We start from the raw sequence: 22,053 nt of genomic DNA, 5'->3' as shown, positions 1-22,053 counted from the left end.
ATGTGTTTGTACCAGACACACTTTCTGTGTCTCTCTGGGTGTAGAGAAGGCTTATTATTTTTGCCAATGTTTTTTCCATTTGGAATCTAACTTGGATAATTATGCCATCAAGGAAATACATACAGGAGAAGACTGCTGACTGCTCAGAGTTTGTACAAGTAAATGAAGTGTAAATTTTCCCGTGACTAATGTGGATGTTAAGTAGGTTGCCTGGGTTACGAGGCATTCTGTGCTAGACAGATAACCTAGATAGCTTCAGCTCTGGCACAAACCTCAGCTGGCCATATTGAGTCCTATATGAAGGTTTCTGTGAATGGGGCATTTGAAGATGCTTGGTCAACTCCAAAGTGCCAAGTAAGATGAAGCAATTATCACTGTTTTATTTTTATGAAGACCCATTGTGTATGGATGTAGCTTTCAAATTGTGTTCAGCAAATTAAATCCAGCCCTTACTCCATTTTGCTTTTGGATTTATGTTTTGGCCGTTTCGACACTGTATCCCTTATCCCATCCCCCACCCTCTGGCCACCATCCCCCAGGGCTATGTTCTAAGACCCCCAGTGGGTGTCTGAAACTGCGGATAATGCCAGATCCCATATATGCTGTTTTGTCCTGTACTAATAGGCAGGTTGTATCTACAGCATTGAATACACTGGACAAAGAGATGGTTCATGTCCTGAGCAGGGCAGGATGGTACAAGATTTCACCGTGCTACTCAGCATGGTACGTGATCAAAAACTGAATGTTTATTTCTGGAATTTTCCATTTAATATTTTTAGACCACAATTGACCACAGGTACCTGAAACCATGGAAATTAAATTGCAGATGGGGGCAGGCTACTATACAACTTTCTCCTCCATGGTTGAAATATCTAAACACGTGGGTCAGAGTTTCTTTCCGTCCTCTTTGTGCAGTGCTTGAGCAGGGCAGAAGGTCAAACTGTGGACAGAGATTGTTAATGAAAAAGTTTAGGCTTGAGATGGCATTGCTAGCCAGTGTTTTTAAGTCTTGTATTCTGGAATTCAGAGTGAGCTCTTTTGGACCCAGATTGTTTCCTCCTGGGCTGTTGAGTTGTCTTTCTGTGCCCAGATTTACTAGATCACTCTCAGGAAACATATCTTAAAACAGCAACAACAAACATGAAGTGCAATCAGTCACAGAGGTGTGTGTCTGTCGTTGAGATTTGATGTGCAGGATTCAATGCCAGTTACCCTCTCCAAGGTGACTGGTTTGCTGGAGGATGCGCGGAGAGGAGGAAGCAGTGCTGTAAGCTGCTGTTTTGGGCTCTCATATGACTTGATGTTACTCACACTTTTATTGTGCTGCTTTCCTTGAACACCTGCATGTGAACACCTGCTCCCATGGCAGGTGAAATCTTTTGGGCTAGAAAACACACTGATGGATGTGACGCTTGTACAAACTTCAACTAAAGGGACAAGTGGCTTCCGGTGCCTCTCCCCAGATTCACCTTGCCAGTAGAGAGGTGGCTCCCCTCACGTTCCTAATATTGATCTGTAGGCTGTAGAGGTACATCTCCTTCCATTCACCTGTTGATGGACACTTAGGCTGTGTCCATGTCTTGGCTATTGTAAATAATGTGCTGCTATGAACACTGGGGTGTATGTATTTTTTTTTTTTTCCAATTTAGTGTTTTTATTTTCTTTGGATATATATCCAGGGGTGGCATTGCTGGATCATATGGTAGTTCTGTTTTTAGCTTTTGGAGGACCTCCATACTGTTTCCCACAGAAGCTGCACCAGTTTGCTTTCCCTCCAGCATTTATTGTTTGTGGTCTTCTGATGATTAGCGGTTTTGATGGGGGTGATGCCGCTGGTGGCTTTGATTTTTATTTCTCTGATGATTAACAATGCTGAGCATCTTTCCATGTGTCTGTTTGCCATCTGTATATCTTTTTTTTTTTTTAATGTCTATTTAGATCTTCTGACCATTTTAAAATTGGGTTGTTTGTTTTTTAGATATTGAGCTGTAGAGAGCTGTGTATATATTTTGGATATTAACCTGTTATTGGTTATGTGAAAGTCGCTCAGTTGTGTCTGATTCTTTGTGACCCCATGTACTATACAATCCATGGAATTCTCCAGGCCAGAATACTGGAGTGGGTAGCCTTTCCCTTCTCCAGGGGATTTTCCCAACCCAGGAATTGAACCCTGGTCTTCTGCATTGTAGGAGGATTCTTTACCAGCTGAGCCACAGGGAAGCCCAAGAATACTGTAGTGGGTAGCCTATCCCTCTCCACCTGATCTTCCCGACCCAGGAATCGACCTGGGGTTTCCTGCATTGCAAGTGGATTCTTTACCAACTGAGCTATTAGGGAAGTCCTGATACAAATAAAAAATTGGTTATGTTATTTGCAAATATTTTCTCCTTTTGGTAGCTTGTCTTTTCTGTTGTAGCTGATGGTTTCCTTTGTTGTGCAAAAGCTTCTAAGTTTAATTAGATCCCGTTTGTTTATTTTTTGCTTTGCTTCCTTTGTCTTAGGAACGTTGAAAAAATATTGCTGCACTTTATGTTGAACAGTGTTCTGCCTATGTTTTCTTTTAGGAGTTTTGTACTTTCTGGTTTTATATTTAGTTCTTTAATCCATTTTGCATTTATTTTTGTACATGGTATGAGAGAATGTTCTAATTTCATTCTTATACATGTATCTGTCCAGTTTTCCCAGCATCAGTAGTTGAAAAAACTATCTTTCCCCCATTGTATATTCTTGCCTCCTTTGTTTTAGATTAATTGACCTAAAGTGTGGGTTTATTTCTGGGCTTTCTATTCTGTTCTCTTGATCCTGCTGTCCTTTTTTATGTGAGTACCATACTGTTTTGATTGCTGTAGCTTTGTAGTATTGTCTGAAATCAAGGGAGTGTGATGCCTCCAGCTCTGTTCTTTCTTAAGATTGTTTTGTTTATTTGGGTCCTTAGAAGTATTTTAGTTCTGTGAAGAATGCCATTGGTATTTTGATAGGGATTGCATTGAATCTGTCTGAGAAGGCAATGGCACCCCACTCCAGTACTCTTGCCTGGAAAATCCCATGGGTGGAGGAGCCTGGTAGGCTGCAGTCCATGGGGTCGCGAAGAGTTGGACACAACTGAGCGACTTCACTTTCACTTTTCACTTTCACGCATTGGAGAAGGAAATGGCAACCCACTCCGGTGTTCTTGCCTGGAGAATCCCAGGGACGGGGGAGCCTGGTGGGCTGCTGTCTATGGGGTCACACAGAGTCGGACACAACTGACGTGACTTAGCAGCAGCAGCAGCATTGAATCTGTAGATTGCCTTGAGTGTTATGGTCATTTTAACAATATTAGTTTTTCCATTTCATGGACACAGTGTATCTTTCTACCTGTTCGTGTTGTCTTCAGTTTCTTCCATAGGTGTTTTATAGTTTTCTGAGTACAGATTTTTTACCATCTTGGCTAGATTTATTCCTAGGTATTTTATTCTTTTTTATGTGACAGTAAGTGGAATTGTTTTTTAAATTTATCTTTTTTTATGGTTCATTAGTAATGTATTGAAATACAATAGATTTCTGAATATTATTTTTGTATCCTGTAACTTTACTGAGTTCATTAATGAACTCTAGTAGGTATTTAGTGGTATCTTCTGGATTTTCTATATATAATATCATGTCATCAGCAAACTGTGACAGTGTTACTTCTTCCTTTCCAATTTGGATTCCTTTTATTTCTCTTTCCTGTCTGATTACCATGGCTAGGACTTCCAATGCTATGCTGAACAAAAGTGGTGAGTGGGAATCCTTATTTTATTCTTGATCTTAGATTAAATGCATTCAGCTTTTTATTTGAAAACTAATAATTTTTTTCACCAAATAAAATTGAATTTAGTTTTTCAGAGAATTGAATTTCAGTACAATATGAGCTTTGTCGATAAAAGACCTATGCTTCCAGCCACCATCTTCCCCCACTTCCTACTACTCACAAGCAAACGCTTTAAACCATTTTCTAAAAAACTAATTTATTATTTTTGGCTCTTCTGGGTCTACATTGTGGCGAGCAGGCTTTCTCTAGTTGTGGCAAGTGGGGGCTGTTCTTCGCCGTAGCTTCTCATCGCAGTGGCTTCTCTTGCTGCAAAGCATGGGCTGTAGGCCCACATGCTACAGTAGCTGTGGCTCCCAGGCTTAGCTGCTCTGAGGCATGTAGAATCTTTCCAGGCCAGGGTCAAACCTGTGTTCCTTACCCACAGTTCTTACCCACTGTGCCACCAGGGAATTCCTACTTTAAGCTTTTAACTGATTCTTTCAGTAGTTACCTTGATATCTCTGAATAATTTGTCTGTTATTTCTTGTTGATTTTTTTTTTTTAAGTTGTTCAGTTCAGTTCAGTTGCTCAGTCGTGTCCGACTCCTTGTGACCTCTTGGACTTCAGCATGCCGGGCTTCCCTGCCCATCACCAACTCCCAGAGCTTGCTCAAACTCCGGTCCATCGAGTTGGTGATGTCATCCAACTGTCTCATCCTCTATGGTCCCCCTCTCCTCCTGTTTATTGACTTCTTATTGTGGAAGATGAAGGGTAGCATTCTCTGGTCCTTCACACCCTTGAAGTATGTGTGTACACACACACACACACACACACACACACAAACACACAAGCACACACCCTCCAGTTGTCATATAATCTAGCACAGTCACGTAATCATTTTGGTTCAGTCAGTGGTCCGTGATTACATTATTATGACTCTGAAAATGCTCTCCACAGCTCAGCCATGAGATACATACATACATGATCAGTATTTTTGGACAACTTTTACATTTCTTCAAAGTTAATGCTTAACTGTTTTGAGTTTAAAAATTTTTTTGGTATTATGTGTACTTTTCACTAATTCAACTCCAGAGGCTCCCTCAGTTATATAAATCTCAGTATTTTCAAACACTTGAGTCATCAGTGTCGTCCTGAGATGGTGTCTCCTGGAGTCCTCTGACCTTCAGCTGGAAGCAGCCTGACTCCTCTGTGTGCCTGTTCTTTCCAGTTCACTCCTCGTTTATTGCAGTGTGATTCACATGCTGCACCAGTCACCCCTTACCGTGCACGGTTCACTGCTTCTTGGGACGTTCGCAAGGTTGTCCAAGCATCATTTTCTAGAACACTTTTATTACCCCAGAAAGAAACCCAAGACTCATGAGCAGTCACTCCCCATCCCTCCTTCCTCCAGACTTCTGGAAACCAGTACCTGCTCTGCACGTTTCATGATGTCATACAGTGTGAATCCTCGGTGGCTGGCTTCTTTGACTCAGCAGCATGTTTTCAAGGTATCTCCATATTGTGGCAAGGGTCAGCACTTCATTCCCTTTTAAAGCTAAATAATAATCCATTGGGCTTCCCTTGTGCTCAGCTGGTAAAGAATTCGCCTGCAATGCAGGAGACCTGGGTTCCATCCCTGGGTTGGGAAGACCCCCTGGAGAAGGGAAAGGCTACCCACTCTAGTATTCTGGCCTGGAGAATTCCATGGACTACCGTCCATGGGGTTGCAAAGAGTCAGACACGACTGAGCGACTTTCACTTTCACACTTTCACACAATGATCCATTGTGTTGTCACACTACACTTTGTTTATCCATTTATCCGTGATGGGCCTGTGGGTTTCTTCCACTTTGGTTGTCATGAAGGATTTTCTCACAACTCACTTTTGTGTTGGGTCCCTGATATCTTGGCATCTCTGTGTTCCTCATTTTAGATTTCTTCTCTTCTTTGGGTGGGAGATAAAATTTTTGAGACGTTGCTTGTCTGTAAACGTCCTTAGCATTTCTCACATGGTTTGGCTCTGTAGATAATTCTAGGTTGGAAATCATTCCTCTCAGGGTGTTGAAGATAGCCCTTTATTGTTTTCTAGCTTACACTGATGCTGTTTAGAAATCCTATGCCATTTCTAATTTTTTTTAAGCATAAATATTTATTTATTTATTATTATTATTTTACTTTACAGTATTGTATTGGTTTTGCCATACATCAACATGCATCCGCCATGGGTGTACACGTGTTCCCCATCCTGAACACCCCTCCCACTTCCCTCCCCATACCATCCTTCTGGGTCATCCCAGTGCACCATCCCCAAGCTTCCTGTATCCTGCATCGAACCTGGACTGACGATTCATTTCTTATAAGATATTATACATGTTTTAATGCCATTCTCCCAAATCATCCCTGCTTCCCTCTCCCACAGAGTCCAAAAGACTGTTCTATACATCTGTGTCTCTTTTGCTGTCTCGCGTACAAGGTTATCGTTACCATCTTTCTAAATTCCATATATATGCATTAGTGTACTGTATTGGTGTTTTTTTTTCTGGCTTACTTCACTCTGTATAATAGGCTCCGGTTTCATCCATCTCATTAGAACTGATTCAAATGTATTCTTTTTAATGGCTGAGTAGTACTCCATTGTGTATATGTACCACAGCTTTCTTATCCATTCATCTGCTGATGGACATCTAGGTTGTTTCCATGTCCTGGCTAATTTTTTATCCTTTGTAAAAATTCTCCTTCCACTCTGGGCACTTACACCCTCTCATCTTCGTCTCTGGTGTTCTGGAGCTTCACTGTTAGCTTGTGATCGCCTAGCTTGTCCTCATGGAGCTCTTTCCCACTGAGCTCTTCGACCTCAGCACTCCTGTCTGGGACATTTTAGTTCTGGGACATTTCTTGAATTGTGTCTTTGACTTCCTCCTCCTCTATTATTTTGTTTTTTCTTTCTTGAGCTCTTCTTACTTGGTAATGTGTGATTTCCTCTTTGGTTCTCTGTTTTGTCATCCTTTGGCTCTGCTCTCTAGAAGTTTCTTTGCCTTCTGTTCCCTTGTGCCTGATGTTGCATTTCTGCTGTCATGGTTTTGCTTTCCAAAGGGCTTTCTTACACTCTGTGGGTTTTTTCCAAATATCCTTCTCTTCCATTTCTCAACTTGCTCCTTCTCTTCTCTCTGGGAGTGTGACACATAGCTTGCTTTTGAAGTGTTCTTCTTGCTTAATAATTTTCCTTTCCTACAGCTTGATTTCTCTGTTTGTTTATTCTAGTCCCTGTCTTTCATTTTAGGGGCTTGCCTTAAATAAAAGGTGATTCCTGGCTCTCTTCTCACACGCAAGAATGGGATGCTAAAACACTGATTAAAAACTACCCCTGATCATTTCTTGGTGGGGTGGTGGGGCTGTGCCATTTCCCTGAAAAGCCTCCCACATTGAGCCCTTTAGGGCTTTTCTCTTTGGCTGGTAGATTCTTAGGATCGGGCTATCAGTTCCCTTGCCTAGAGGTGTATGCCTGCTCCTCTCGGAGGTGGGTGGGTGGGTGGTGGCTCAGATGGTAAAGAATCTGCCTGCAACGTGGGAGACCCAGGTTCAGTCCCTGGGTCAGGAAGATCTCCTGGAGAAGGGCATGGCAAACCCACGCCAGTATTCTTGCCTAGAGAAATCCATGGACAGAGGAGCCTTGTGGGCTATAGTCCATGGGGTCCCAAAGAGTTGGACACGACTGAGTGACTAACACACTGGGAGTTGTGAAGGGGAGAAAAATGGGAGAACTGCGAAAGTTTATTATGTATTATTTTTACCTCTATTGTGAGTAAGATACCCCTGCCTTCAATTCAGGCACAGCTACTATTTTTTTTTTTTCACCTTTTCCAAAGACTAAGCTCTTTTGTCATCTGCTAGTTGCTTCTTAAGACCGACTCGTTAATCCCTTCTTTGGACTGTTAGCTGGTGCTCACCCTTACTCCTAGAAGTGTCTCGTTTAGCAGTTTAAACAAGTTGTTCATTTTAATCAGAGTGTATTTTGGAATTGCCCACTTGCAGCTGAGAATGAAATTTTCTCAGGTCTGTCAAATTATTCACCAGTTGCTGGTCTACTTCTCAGCTTTTAAAATGTTGTTGTGTTTTCTTTCTGATTCTCATTTTTTGTAAGGGTGGTGCCTTTAGAAAGACTAAAAAAAAATCAATACTTACTCTTTATCGTGTCTCTGTTGTGATGTCCTTGTTCATTCGCTAAGTCGTGTCTGATCTTTGCAACCCCATGGACTGCAGCATGCCAGGCTTCCCTGTCCTTCACCATCTCCCAGAATTTGCTCAAATTCAAGTCCATTGAGTCAGTGATGCCATCTCATCCTCTGTTGCCCGCTTCTCCTCCTGCCTTTAGTCTTTCCCAGCATCAAGGTCTTTTCCAATGCGTCGACTCTTTGCATCAGGTGGCCAAAGTATTGGAGCTTCAGCATCAGTTCTTCCAAAGAATAGTCAGGACTGATTTCCTTTAGAATTGACTGTTTGATCTCCCAGCAGTCAAAGGGACTCTCAAGAGTCTTCTCCAACACCACGGTTCAAAACCATGGTGTTTTGTTTACGGGTTTGTTTACGGGTTGACCCTCACATCCATACTTGACTACTGGAGAAACCGAGCTTTGACTAGACAGACCTTGGTTGGCAAAATAACGTCTGTGTTTTTTAATATGCTCTCTAGTTTTGTCATAGCTTTTCTTCAAAGGAGCACGCATATTTTAACTTCATGGCTGCAGTCACCATCTGTAGTGATTTTGGAACCCCCCAAAATAAAGTCTCTCACTGTTCCCATTGTTTCCCACCTACTTCCCATGAAGTGATGGGACCAGATGCCATGATCTTCCTTTTTTGAATGTTGAGTTTTAAGCCAGCTTTTTCAGTCTCCTCTTCCACTTTCATCTAAAGGGCTCTTTAGTTCCTCTTCATCTTCTGCCACAAGGATGGTGTCATCTGCATATCTGAGGTTATTGATATTTCTCCCAGCAAATATCTTGATTCCAGCTTGTGCTTCATCCAGCCCAACATTTCACATGATGTACTCTACATATAAGTTAAATAAGCAGGGTGACAATATACAATCTTGATGTACTCCTTTTCTAATTTGGAACCAGTCCGTTGTTCCATGTCTAATTCTAACTGTTGCTTCTTGACCTGCATACACATTTTTCAGAAGGCAGGTCAGGTGGTCTGGTATTCCCGTCTCTTTCAGAATTTTCCACAGTTTGTTGTGATCCACACAGTCAAAAGCTTTGGCATAGTCAATAAAGCAGAAATAGATGTTTTTCTGGAACTCTGTTGCTTTTTCAATGATCCAGCGGATATTGGCAGTTTGGTCTCTGGTTCCTCTGCCTTTTCTAAAACCAGCTTGAACATCAGGAAGTTCATGGTTCATGTATTGCTGAAGCCTGGCTTGGAGAATTTTAAGCATCACTTTACTACTGTGTGAGATGAGTGCAATTGTGTGGTAGTTTGAGCATTCTTTGGCATTGCCTTTCTTTGGGATTGGAATAATGAAAACTGACCTTTTCCAGTCCTGTAGCCACTGCTGAGTTTTCCAAATTTGCTGGCATATTGAGTGCAGCACTTTCACAGCATCATCTTTTAGGATTTGAAATAGCTCAACTGAAATTCCATCACCTCCACTGGCTTTGTTTGTAGTGATGCTTCCTAAGGCCCACTTGAGTTCGCATTCCAGGATGTCTGAGTCTAGCTGAGTGATCACTCCATCATGGTTATCTAGGTCATGAAGATCTTTTTTGTATAGTTCTTCTGTGTATTCTTGCCACCTTTTCTTAATATCTTCTGCTTCTGTTAGGTCCACACCATTTCTGTCCTTTATTGTGCCTATCTCTGCATGAAATTGTTCTCTTGGTATCTCTAATTTTCTGGAAGAGATCTATAGTCTTTCCCATTCTATTGTTTTCTTTGATTTGTTTGCATTGATCACTTAGGAATGATGTCTTATCTCTTCTTGCTATTCTTTGGAACTCTGCATTCATATAGGTATATCTTTCCTTTTCTCCTTTGCATTTTGCTTCTCTTCTTTTCTCAGCCATTTGTAAGGCCTCCTCAGGAAACTGTTTTGCCTTTTTGCATTTCTTTTTCTTGGGGATAGTCTTGATCACTGCCTCCTGTACAATGTAATGAACCTCCGTCCATAGTTCTTTAGGCACTCTGTCTATCAGATCTAATCCCTTGAATCCATTTGTCACTTCCAGTATGTAATCATAAGGGATTTGATTTAGGTCATACCTGAATGATCTAGTGGTTTTCCCTACTTTCTTCAGTTTAAGTCTGAATTTGGCAATAAGGAGTTCATGGTCTGAGCCACAGTCAGCTCCTGGTCTTGTTTTTGCTGACTGTATAGAGTTTCTTTATCTTTGGCTGCAAAGAGTATAATCAATCTGATTTCGGTGTTGACCATCTGGTGATGTCCATGTATAGAGTTTTCTCTTGTGTTGTTGGAAGAGGGTGTTTGCTATGATCAGTGTATTCTCTTGGCAAAAGTCTGTTAGCTTTTGCCCTGCTTCATTTTGTACTCTAATTTCTTACTTGCCTGTTACTCTAGATATCTTTTGACTTTCTACTTTTGCATTCCAGTCCTCTATGATGAAAAGGACATTTTTTTTGGTGTTAGTTCTAGAAGGTCTTGTAGGTCCTTATAGAACCGTTCACCTTCAACTTCTTCAGCATTAATGATTGGGGCATAGACTTGGATTACTGTGATATTGAATGGCTTGTCTTGGAAACAAGTAGAGATCATTTTGTCACTTTTGAGATGGTACCCAAGTACTGCATTTCAGACACTTGTTGACTATGAGAGCTACTCCATTTCTTCTAAGGGATTCTTGCCCACAGTGGTAGATATAATGGTCATCTGAATTAAATTCACCCATTCCGGTCCATTTTAGTTCACTGGTTCCTAAAATGTCGATGTTCAGTCATGCCATCTCCTGGTTGACCACATTCAGTTTACCTTGACTCATGGACCTAACATTCCAGGTTCCTATGCAATATTGTTCTTTATAGCATTGGACTTTATTGCCATCACCAGTCACATCCACATCTGGGCATTGTTTTCGCTTTGCCTCCGTCTCTTCATTCTTTCTGGAGTTATTTGTCCACTCTTCTCCAGTAGCATATCTGGCACCTTTCGACCCGGGGAGTTCATCTTTCAGTGTCGTATCTTTTTGCCTTTTCACACTGTTCATGGGGTTCTCAAGGCAAGAATACTGAAGTGGTTTGCCATCCCGTTCTCCAGTAGACTGTGTTTTGTCAGAACTCTCCACCATGGCCCGTCCAGCTTGGGCGGCCCTACACAGCATGGCTCATAGTTTCATTGAGTTAGATGAGGCTGTGATCCATGTGATCAGTTTGATTAGTTTTCAGTGATTGTGGTTTCCATTCTGTTTGCCCTCTGATGGATAAGAATGAGGCTTATGGAAGCTTCCTGATGGGAAATGCCTTACAGTTTTATTCAAGCATGTTCTGTATGGTCACTCAGATGCCTGGACCAGCTGTAGCCTGATGGAGGCTCCATGAAGGGCTGAAGGTGGAGCCATGGATCAGGCCCAGAAGCCACTCCCATTTTGCTCAGTCTTTCCCAGTGTTGACTTCTGCCTGAGTGCCTGACCAGCATCTGTGCCTCCCACATCCCCATGGCTGGAGGACTATGCGTAGCTTCCTGTTTTGCCTCATTGCTGTCTCATCACACTTGACTGGTGCATCCAGGAGTCTCATCTTAGGACACAGGCCTCTGCAGCCCTGATGCTTGTTTTCAGACCCGGCGAGAGTCTACAGTCTTAAATCACACCACTGGATTTTCTTAACTGCTCATGTGGCCATTTTTCCTTCTCTTGTTCTCCTGCTTATCTTGGAATTATCTGGCTCTTTTCCAGGTTTTATTTACTTCTGTCGTATTTTATCAGTTTCTATTGTAGAAGCAATTTCCATGGGCATCTACTGTGCAGATTTTTTTATTGAAGTCTAGTTGATTTACAGTGTTGTGTTAGCTTCAAGGATATAGCAGAGTAATTCAGTTGTGCATATATATCTTTTCAGGTTCTTTTCCATTATAGGTCACTTTAAGATAGCAAGTGTAGCTCCTTGTATTATACGGTAGGCCCTTGTTGTTTTCCTATTTTATATACAGTCATGTGTATATGTTGATCCCAAACTCCTGATATAGCCACCACTGAACTACCACCTTTGGTAATCATAAGTTTTTTTTCTTTGTGAATCTATTTTTGTTTTGCTGAGAAGTTCACGTACCTCAGTTTTTTTGATTCCACATATAAATGATACCCTATGGCATTTGTCTTTCTCTGTATGACTTACTGCACTTAGTATGACAATCTCTAGATCCATACGTGTTGCTGCAAATGGCATTATTTCAGTCCTTTTTATGGCTAAATAGTATTTCATTTGTATATGTACCCCGTCGTCTTTACCATTCATCTGCCAATGGACATTTAGGTTGCTTCCATGTCCTGGCTGTTGTAAATCATGCTGCTGTCAATTGGGATGCATGTATCCTTTCAAATTAAAAGTTTCCTCTGGGTAGAGGCCCAGGGTCTAGACTTGCAGGATCCTATGGTAACTCTATTTTTAGCTCATACAACTTAATATGGAAAAAACAACCCAATCAAAAATGAGCTGAAGACCTAAACAGATAGTTCTCCAAAGAAGACATATAGATGATCAACAGACACATGAAAAGAATCAATATCACTAATTATTATAGAAATACAAATCAAAACTACGATGAGTTATCACCTCACAACAGTCAAAATGGCCATCAATAAGTCTACAAATTGTGAATGCTGAAGATGGTGTGGGAACATGGGAGCCCTCCTGTACCACTGGTGGGAGTGTAACTTGTTGCAGGCATTATGGAGGACAGTGTGAAGGTTTCTTACAATACTGTGCTAATTCTTGTGCTGATCTGAGAGCCCGTATCTCGTGGAGATGTCTTTGCATTATCATTGTGCACTGGCTTTGGAGTTTTTCCAGAAGCTTCCTTGATTCTAGATGCTGCCTGAGCGGCCCTACTGCCATCTCACTTCATGCTGTAGGCAGGTACTACCTCCCTGAAAAACTTTTTGGTGGAGAAAAAGAAAATTAACCAACATAGAAGATGCGCATGTAGGCTCTTATATCTTGTCAAAGCATCATCTGTTTCCCCTGAAATGGAAAGTAGCGACAAGATTGTTTCCTAGACGTCTGTGTGTCTATCTCGAGGACAGTTATTCCATTTTTAAATATAGCTTATCATTCACTTTATTGTACTTGTGTGAAAATGATGCAATGTGGAAGTAGTTAGTAATTGTGATTTTTTTTTTTTCTTCTTTAACAAGAGCTTTCTTTCCAGAGAAGCCATTTGGAAAAGAAGAAAAACAATTTTTTTCTTCAGAAAAAAATTCTACAGAAAAAAAATTTAATTGAGGAAATTATAGTTGATTAAGTTACTTACAGAAGTCTTTCTTTTCCCAAAAGTTGTCCCAAATCTTTGGAACATTGATGGAGAAGTTACAGTCCCTGAGCAGAAACCCGGAGAAGTTGCCGAGGAACTCGCAAGCTCCTATGAAAGAAAGCTCATCGAGGTAAGGCTGATGGCGTTGATGTGTATCTCCGACATTGGTTGCCTAGAGGACTTTTCAGACACGGCCCTAGTGTGTTAGACAGATGTTGGCAAAACAACCAGTGGCCACTGCCCCACCACCTCCCCCACCAACAAACAAATCGTAAAATGGTTAAACCACATTGTAATTGATATAGAACCCTAAGACGTGGTTCTTTGAAAGGTATCATTTAATGAGAAACCTGTGGTAAGAGAGAAAACACATATCATGTGAAGAATAAGAAAACAATTGTACTCTTGGATTTGGAGAATATTTAAAACAGAAGAGAGTATCACATCCAACGTTGTGCTGAGAAATGGGATAATATCGATGCAGTGGACTGCTAGAATCACATGATGCGGTTAGTTTCTGGGTCGTCTCTGGCCAGTCTCTCCGACTCTGGGACCTTCCTGGTGGCGTGCACATCACTTAGCCAAGAAGGATTCCAGTGGGAAGCCTTCTGGGAGGTTGGTGGGACTTGTGGGCTGGTGTCTTCTCTTTCCTTTTGATCTTTCCTGAATTCTTCTGGTTGGTGGTAGCTTGTTAGTTCCATGTTCCTTCCCAGGACCTCCTGCTTAAGATAACTCATGCAGATGAGTTACTATGGCACCTGGCCAGGGTGGGTGGTTTCGGTCAGTGGTTCCTCTAACACCTGGAGTGTCTCTGCCACCACCACGCCCATCTGTGGACCCTCATTCTGTGGGGTCATGAGACCAGAATTGGCTGTTGGTAGAAAGCCCAAGTGGAGAGAGGAACAAGCCCCTTACTCTCAGGAGCTGGCGAATTCTGAGTCTCTGGGTGGCAGAGGCTCTCTTCGATCTCTATTCTCACTGACTGTTTGTTGCCAAGTGGTGACTTTAGCTAAATAGTCCTAGAATGAAAGTATTTAAAATTCTCCTGGGACAGGGACATCTCTGGTTGCTGAATGAATGAAGAGTCACTGAGCTAGGAAGGGTGAAGGGTTCTGGCCAGGGGGAAAGGGCTTGGGAGCTTCTGTCCCTTCAGGGAAACCAGGATAAGGTGTCCACTTGTACAGATGTCGACAGACCCGCCAAGTGTAGAGACCAGCATTCGTGTCCCCGGATTCCTTTGGACTCTGGGCCTGGGGCGGCGATCTAGGGGGCTGACATGCTCATCGGAAGCTCAAGCTTGAAAGGGGGTCAGGAGGAAGTAACTGCCTGACCCACTGAGGAAGCACCACGGTCCATTCATGGGCTGACTGCTCGGTTGGTTGGCTGGTTGATTCAGTGTTTGTTGGGTGCCCTCTCCCCACCTCCTGTGACTGTGAGAGGGTCTCACAACCTCCCTGTGTTCCAGCATTGACGGGCAGGAAAGATCTAGGTGTCTGATGTGAAGTTGGTGTCCCACCCCCTGACATCATTGCTCTTGTTGCCTGCGAGCGAGATCGGTGCTGAACTCCTACATCAGAGGGAATGGCAGTCGGGGTAGATTGATCATGCCAGCCTTAAACCTTCTCCATGTCTTTGTTACCCCTGGGAGAAGAGGAGTCAGTGTCTCTGGTCAGTGAGCTCGATGAGAGGTGAGGTTGGAGTGGAGATGGTCCTCCCGTGGCATTCACTACCCTGCACTCATTTTTCATTGTTTTTGTTTGCAAAGTGAGGTGCTGTCAGCCATCTTTCATTTGTGAATAGCCTTCGAGCTGCATTTTATCACGACTTCTGCCAAACCCTCTCTGTTGGCCTTAATCAAGCCCATTCTTCGTGATGCTCGTCTGTCATTTTATTAATGGGTCGGTTTTTACCAAGAAGAGTTGTAAACACACGTTGGAGTGGAGTAATGAAAGGATGTGGGGGAAGAGTCCACATGTTCTCTTTCCATTTCAAAAGGGCAAAAGAAGCAAAAACATTTTGTTTGAAGTAATATGACTATTTAAAACACCCCAGCAGTTGAATGACTCTCCTCTGATTCATCCCAGTGAAATTGGAGTTCCCGAGCCTTCTTTCTCTAGGTGTCTTTCAAAGCATTAAAACCATTCCACCCACCTGCACACAGCTGCACCAAAAGCTGAGAAGCCAGAGCAACACCGTACATAGTGGCTGGTAAGACTCAGGGGCCCGGATTGGAAGGAGTGTGCAAAGATAGTTCCTGACACCCTGTGATGGTCAACTTTTGAAATCAGGATGGAAGAGAGTCCTGGCAGGCGTAGGTTAATCTGGCAGGAAAGAATACTAATATCAAACATCGTGTAAGAGCCGCGGTAATCCTGGCAGCCTGCTGGCAGCGTGTACTTTCAGTTCTGCTTGCTGCACTGAGGCATCACGTCTGCACCCTCGCGGTCTTCAGCCGAGTTCCTTGAGGAAGCTGCTGTCCACTGATGAGATTTTGAGACGTGAAGTAGCTTGTCTGGGGTTCCCCAGCTGAAAAGAAGCAGGGCTGAGTTTGAATCCCTCAGGGCATCTAGCCCCAGGGCCCAGACTCATCTTCCAGTTGTGTACTAGAAGGCTGGGCTCCCTGAGGAAAAGAGTCTTTGAAGAGAAGGGCTAGGCAGTGGTCCCATTGAGCCAGACGTGGAGGGAGATGAGGGGGTCCCCAGCAGTAGCTGACGGACGTGTGGCCTGTCAGCCATTTTGAACCTGCTGGAGGGGCCTTCGTTCACACCCTCACTTACCGCGTGAGGAAGAAACTCGTTCTATCGGCTCTGGTACCAACCTGCTTCTGAAGCGACTAGCAGGAGTATGCCAGGCTGGGAGCTTCTCTGGCGACCTGTGGCTATTGACTTTTTCAGGGTATATTTATTGCCCAGTTCGGCTCCAGCACACAGTAGGAGCTTTGTAAGTATTGAATGGGATGACAGCCAGTCAAGTGGGTTCAGCTACTCAGGGTCATGTTCAAAGAGTGGTAGACGGACTTCTCTCACTGCTCAGGGTGAGAGAGGGAGTTGTACTGGGTACGCCTTCTACTCAGAGCATCCTGGTGGAGGGGATTCCGTATCTAATAAGAGGAATCAGGGCTCTTTGGAGGAGATGCACATTTTTCTGCTGTCAGTTTTAGGAGAAGTTTTAGCTTAGAGAGTCTGGAGGGGACTTTGAGTGACAGATGGGTGGTACCAGCTCATCCAGCACATATTTACTGAGTCCCTCCTGAGTGTCCAGCCTTCAGCTTCCTGTTCTCTTATCTTCAGCGGCTTCCCTTCCCCCAGGAGCAGTAGAATTGATAACTCTAGAAAGTGAGCCAACAGAGATGTGAGTCTGAAGCAGAGACATTCCTCAAATGGCTTCTTCTTGCCTAGACTGAGTTTTCCTTCATTTTTGACTGCAGAGTCAGTGATGTTTCATCCATGGGAAGCATCTGTATAACCAAGGCTCATCGGTGTCGGTTACACAGATGAACAAGACACAGTATCTGCCCCTGGGGAAGCTCACCTGGGTAGGGGGTGAGGAAGACATGTCCATTATGATCATTAAGAAACAGGTTTGAAGGGCCAGAGGTGCAGGCATAGAGTGACACCTGCCTCATGGGCTCCTTGAGCTATGTCCTTGGCAGTTTTGCAGTTCGGGTGTCTACTTTCTGCTGCTGCTGCTGCTGCTAAGTTGCTTCAGTCTACTTGGAGCTTCTCAAATGTTCCTCTCCTTTTCTTTGGGACTGTCAATGATGATGCTCAGAAATTTCTTTTGTCCGCTTCCCATCCCTCCTGAAGATCTCAGCATCAGAGGAAATGGATTTGTTCTCACCAAGGGCTTTGAGGATAAAAGATCCTGGATGTGTCCAAGATAGATCTGCTCTAAGATTCTTAACACTTTCAAATACAGTTCTCTTGCTTTGGACTCATTTCCCACTTTTTCCCTAGCAGTTGCCATCAAGAAAAATGGAGAATGTTGATAGCATTCAGACTTTGGACCCACATCGCCTCCTATAGCCTGGTGGCTTGGAGAGCACAGGTGTCCTGCGTCAGACTGAGTTCAGCTTGGCCCTCTCACCACCGTGTACCCCTGAGCAGGTCACCTGACCTCTCTACACCTCAGTGTTGCTGTCAGTAAAACTGGGCAGGTAATACCTACTGGTCGAGTTGCTTTGAGGATTAAATGTAAAGAATCCACTTCAGTGCCTGGAGTGGACAGGAGGTTCCCTTGTGCTCGCTTCTTCCCTTCTGTGCCGACGTTCTCTGGAGAATGGTGGCCCCACCATGTCCTGCCATCTCAGTTGGGGGGTAAACTCTGCCTCCTTTGGCCTGGGGGCAGGCCTGTGAGCTGAGCCATGGCAGTTGGGGCTTTAGCTCCTGAATTGACCAAGAATGGCAAGAATGCTTGAGAGGCCATTTATTCAACAGCCAGGTCCTGATGACTTTCTGTTTGCTCCTATGGGAACTGGCCAGAGCTATTCTGGCTTCATTTCCTTCTCTGGGTCAAGTTCTCCCAATTTCCTGACTGTTGACAGTAATTCTTTTGTAGCTCAGGTTAGAATCTGTCTCTCTTACTTCCGAAGTACCTTAGCTCAGGGGTCCCCGACCTCAGCGATCTAATGCCTGATGATCTGAGGTGGAGTGAATGTAACAATAATAGAAATAAAGTGCACATATAAATAAATGTAATGCACTCGAATCATCCCCAAACCATCATCATCCCCTGACCCCCAGTCTGTAGAAAAATTATCTTCCGTGAAACCTGCCTCTGGTGCCAGAAAGGTTGGGGGCCGCTGCCTTAGTTGATACGAAGCTTTGAAAGTGTCAGTGACGCACAGATGCCTCCCCCTTCCCTGTCTGTCCATCCAGGCTCCTCTGTTCTGCCTTCTCCACGCTGGCCTAGGTCTTGCTCACAGCCCCGCTTCCCCCCCCCGTCTGCCTGCCTGTGTGCTGTGTACGATGCTGCCAGTCCGTCCTCAGCAAACAGATCTTTACTTCCTCCTGTGTGGAAGGACTCAGCTAGCTGTTGATTGATTTTTCAAATTATAGGATACTTATCATTTACTGTGTGAATGTAGTTAGTCCCTGAATTTTTGCTCATGGGTGAAATAAATGTGTATTAGTGGCATTTGTTCTCATTATAAAGGCAGAGTTACTATTAATGGAAAAGTAAGCTTAAGCATCAAGCTGGTAAAAAATACATTCATAATCACATGCTGTGGATAACTGTGAATGTGATCATCATTTTAATAAAACGGAAGAGTTCCTGAAGCAGCTAGGACCTTGGGAGGAGTTATACCAGCAGGGCTGGCTTCGTAAATCGGCACCAGTGGGTTCTAACACTCTTGATGGATCTGAGAGTCATTTTTATACAAACAAAAACAGACTTTTAAATAGAAGCCTGTGTTCTGTGTAAGGGTTCAGAATACCAAACTCTGAGCTGAGATCTCCATTAAACTGTTCCTCAAAATGAAACATTTTGTGTGGGTTTGTATTTGTGTTTTATTTTTATTTATTTTTTAAATTTAAATTTATTTATTTTAATTGGATGCTAATTACTTTACAATATTGTATTGGTTTTGCCATACATGAATCCACCACGGGTGTACACATGCTCCCCATCCTGATACCCCCTCCCGCCCCACTCCCTGTACCATCCCTCTGGGTCATCCCAGTGCACCAGCCCCAAGCATCCTGTATCCTGCATTGAACCTGGACTGGCGATTCGTTTCTTATATGATATTATACATGTTTCAATGCCATTCTCCCAAATCATCCCACCCTCTCCCTCTCCCACAAAGTCCAAAAGACTGTTCTATACATCTGTGTGTCTTTTGCTGTCTCGCATACAGGGTTATCGTTACCATCTTTCTAAATTCCATATATATGCGTTAGTATACTGTATTGCAGAGGAACCAGAGATCAAATTGCCAACATCCACTGGATCATAGAAAAAGCAAGAGAGTTCCAGAAAAACATCTATTTCTGCTTTATTGACTATGCCAAAGCCTTTGACTGCATGGATCACAATAAACAGGAAAATTCTGAAAGAGATGGGAATACCAGACCACCTGATCTGCCTCTTGAGAAATGTGTATGCAGGTCAGGAAGCAGCAGTTAGAACTGGACACGGAACAACAGACTGGTTCCAAGTAGGAAAAGGAGTTCGTCAAGGCTGTATATTGTCACCCTGTTTATTTAACTTATATGCAGAGTACATCATGAGAAACGCTGGACTGGAAGAATTCCACACAAGCTGGAATCAAGATTGCCGGGAGAAATATCAGTAACCTCAGATATGCAGATGACACCACCCTTATGGCAGAAAGTGAAGAGGAACTCAAAAGCCTTTTGATAAAAGTGAAAGTGGAGAGTGAAAACGTTGGCTTAAAGCTCAACATTCAGAAAACGAAGATCATGGCATCTGGTCCCACCACTTCATGGGAAATAGATGGGGAAACAGTGGAAACAGTGTCAGACTTTATTTTTCTGGGCTCCAAAATCACTACAGATGGTGACTGCAGCCATGAAATTAAAAGACGCTTACTCCTTGGAAGGAATGTTATGACCAACCTAGATAGCATATTCAAAAGCAGAGACATTACTTTGCCAACAAACGTTCATCTAGTCAAGGCTATGGTTTTTCCTGTGGTCATGTATGGATGTGAGAGTTGGACTGTGAAGAAGGCTGAGCGCTGAAGAATTGATGCTTTTGAAGTGTGGTGTTGGAGAAGACTCTTGAGAGTCCCTTGGACTGCAAGGAGATCCAACCAGTCCATTCTGAAGGAGATCAGCCCTGGGATTTCTTTGGAAGGAATGATGCTAAAGCTGAAACTCCAGTACTTTGGCCACCTCATGTGAAGAGTTGACTCATTGGAAAAGACTGTGATGCTGGGAGGGATTGGGGGCAGGAGGAGAAGGGGACGACAGAGGATGAGATGGCTGGATGGCATCACTGACTCGATGGACGTGAGTCTGAGTGAACTCTGGGAGTTGGTGATGGACAGGGAGGCCTGGCGTGCTGCGATTCATGGGGTCGCAAAGAGTCGGACACGACTGAGCGACTGATCTGATCTGATACTGTATTGGTGTTTTTCTTTCTGGCTTACTTCACTCTGTATAATATGCTCCAGTTTCATCCACCTCATTAGAACTGATTCAAATGTATTCTTTTTAATGGCTGAATAATACTCCATTGTGTATGTATGTACCACAGCTTTCTTATCCATTCATCTGCTGATGGACATCTAGGTTGCTTCCATGTTCTTGCTATTATAAACAGTGCTGCGATGAACATTGGGGTGTCTCTTTCAATTCTGGTTTCCTCGATGTGTATGCCCAGCAGTGGGATTGCTGGGTCATAAGGCAGTTCTATTTCCAGTTTTTTTTAAGGAATCTCCACACTGTTCTCCATAGTGGCTGTACTAGTTTGCATTCCCACCAACAGTGTAAGAGGGTTCCCTTTTCTCCACACCCTCTCCAGAATTTATTGCTTGTAGACTTTTGGATCGCAGCCATTCTGACTGGCGTGAAATGGTACCTCATTGTGGTTTTGATTTGCATTTATCTGATAATGAGTGATGTTGAGCATCTTTTCATGTGTTTGTTAGCCATCTGTATGTCTTCTTTGGAGAAATGTCTGTTTAGTTCTTTGGCCCATTTTTTGATTGGGTCATTTATTTTTCTGGAACTGAGCTTCAGGAGTTGCTTGTATATTTTTGAGATTAATTTTTTATCAGTTGCTTCATTTGCTATTATTTTCTCCCATTCTGAAGGCTGTCTTTTCACCTTGCTTATATTTTCCTTTGTTGTGCAGAAGCTTTTGATTTTAATTAGGTCCCATTTGTTTATTTTTGCTTTTATTTCCAATATTCTGGGAGGTGGGTCATAGAGGATCCTCCTGTGATTTATGTTGGAGAGTGTTTTGCCTATGTACTCCTCTAGCAGTTTTATAGTTTCTGGTCTTACGTTTAGATCTTTAATCTATTTTGAGTTTATTTTGGTGTATGGTGTCAGAAAGTGTTCTAGTTTCATTCTTTTACAAGTGGTTGACCAGTTTTCCCAGCACCACTTGTTAAAGAGATTGTCTTTTCTCCATTGTATATTCTTGCCTCCTTTGTCAAAGATAAGGTGTCCATAGGTGTGTGGATTTATCTCTGGGCTTTCTATTTTGTTCCATTGATCTATATTTCTGTCTTTGTGCCAGTACCATACTGTCTTGATGACTATGGCTTTGTAGTAGAGCCTGAAGTCAGGCAGGCTGAATCCTCTAGTTCCATTCTTCTGTCTCAAGATTGCTTTGGCTATTTGAGGTTTTTTGTATTTCCATACAAATTGTGAAATTATTTGTTCTAGCTCTGTGAAAAATGCCATTGGTAGATTGATAGGGATTGCATTGAATCTATTGATTGCTTTGGGTAGTATACTCATTTTCACTATATTGATTCTTCTGATCCATGAACATGTTTTTGTGTTTTAATATTCCATGTTGCTGGGTGGATTGAGACTATGCTCTTACTTCCTAAGAGGAAGAACGATTGCTTACCCTTCAGAACTGGGTATTGAAGTGCAATTGTTATGTGTGAATGAATACTGGTGAGGAATCCTCCTTTCTGGAGGGCTAGGGATAATTCTCAATAAAGTGTAAATGACTAACAAGGCTAACTCTCCAAGGAATTCTTAAAATCTTTTTATTATAGAAAGGTACCAAAATGGAAGAGTTTCATCAGCCTCCAAACACCCATAATGTGGCTTTGACAGTTGGTATAATAAGTCCTGGCCAGTCTTGCTTCA

The 22,053-nt window shown here is 43.0% G+C and overlaps 1 protein-coding gene across 2 annotated transcripts in view; it reads left to right on the top strand.

Moving 5' to 3' along the window:
* The window catches only part of SNX29 (sorting nexin 29), a 600,629-nt gene that overhangs the window by 278,188 nt on the left and 300,388 nt on the right, over positions 1 to 22,053 (top strand). For both annotated transcript variants that reach the window (XM_027527872.1, XM_027527873.1), the window contains one exon: positions 13,276 to 13,382. In XM_027527872.1, the coding sequence (XP_027383673.1) occupies positions 13,276 to 13,382 (107 nt within the window). The remainder of the gene's footprint in view (positions 1 to 13,275; positions 13,383 to 22,053) is intronic.

The sequence above is a fragment of the Bos indicus x Bos taurus genome, chromosome 25, assembly GCF_003369695.1.
Source record: "Bos indicus x Bos taurus breed Angus x Brahman F1 hybrid chromosome 25, Bos_hybrid_MaternalHap_v2.0, whole genome shotgun sequence".
NCBI lineage: Eukaryota > Metazoa > Chordata > Mammalia > Artiodactyla > Bovidae > Bos > Bos indicus x Bos taurus.
The sequence above is the reverse complement of the archived record's forward strand: the minus strand, read 5'-3'. Positions and strand labels throughout refer to the sequence as shown.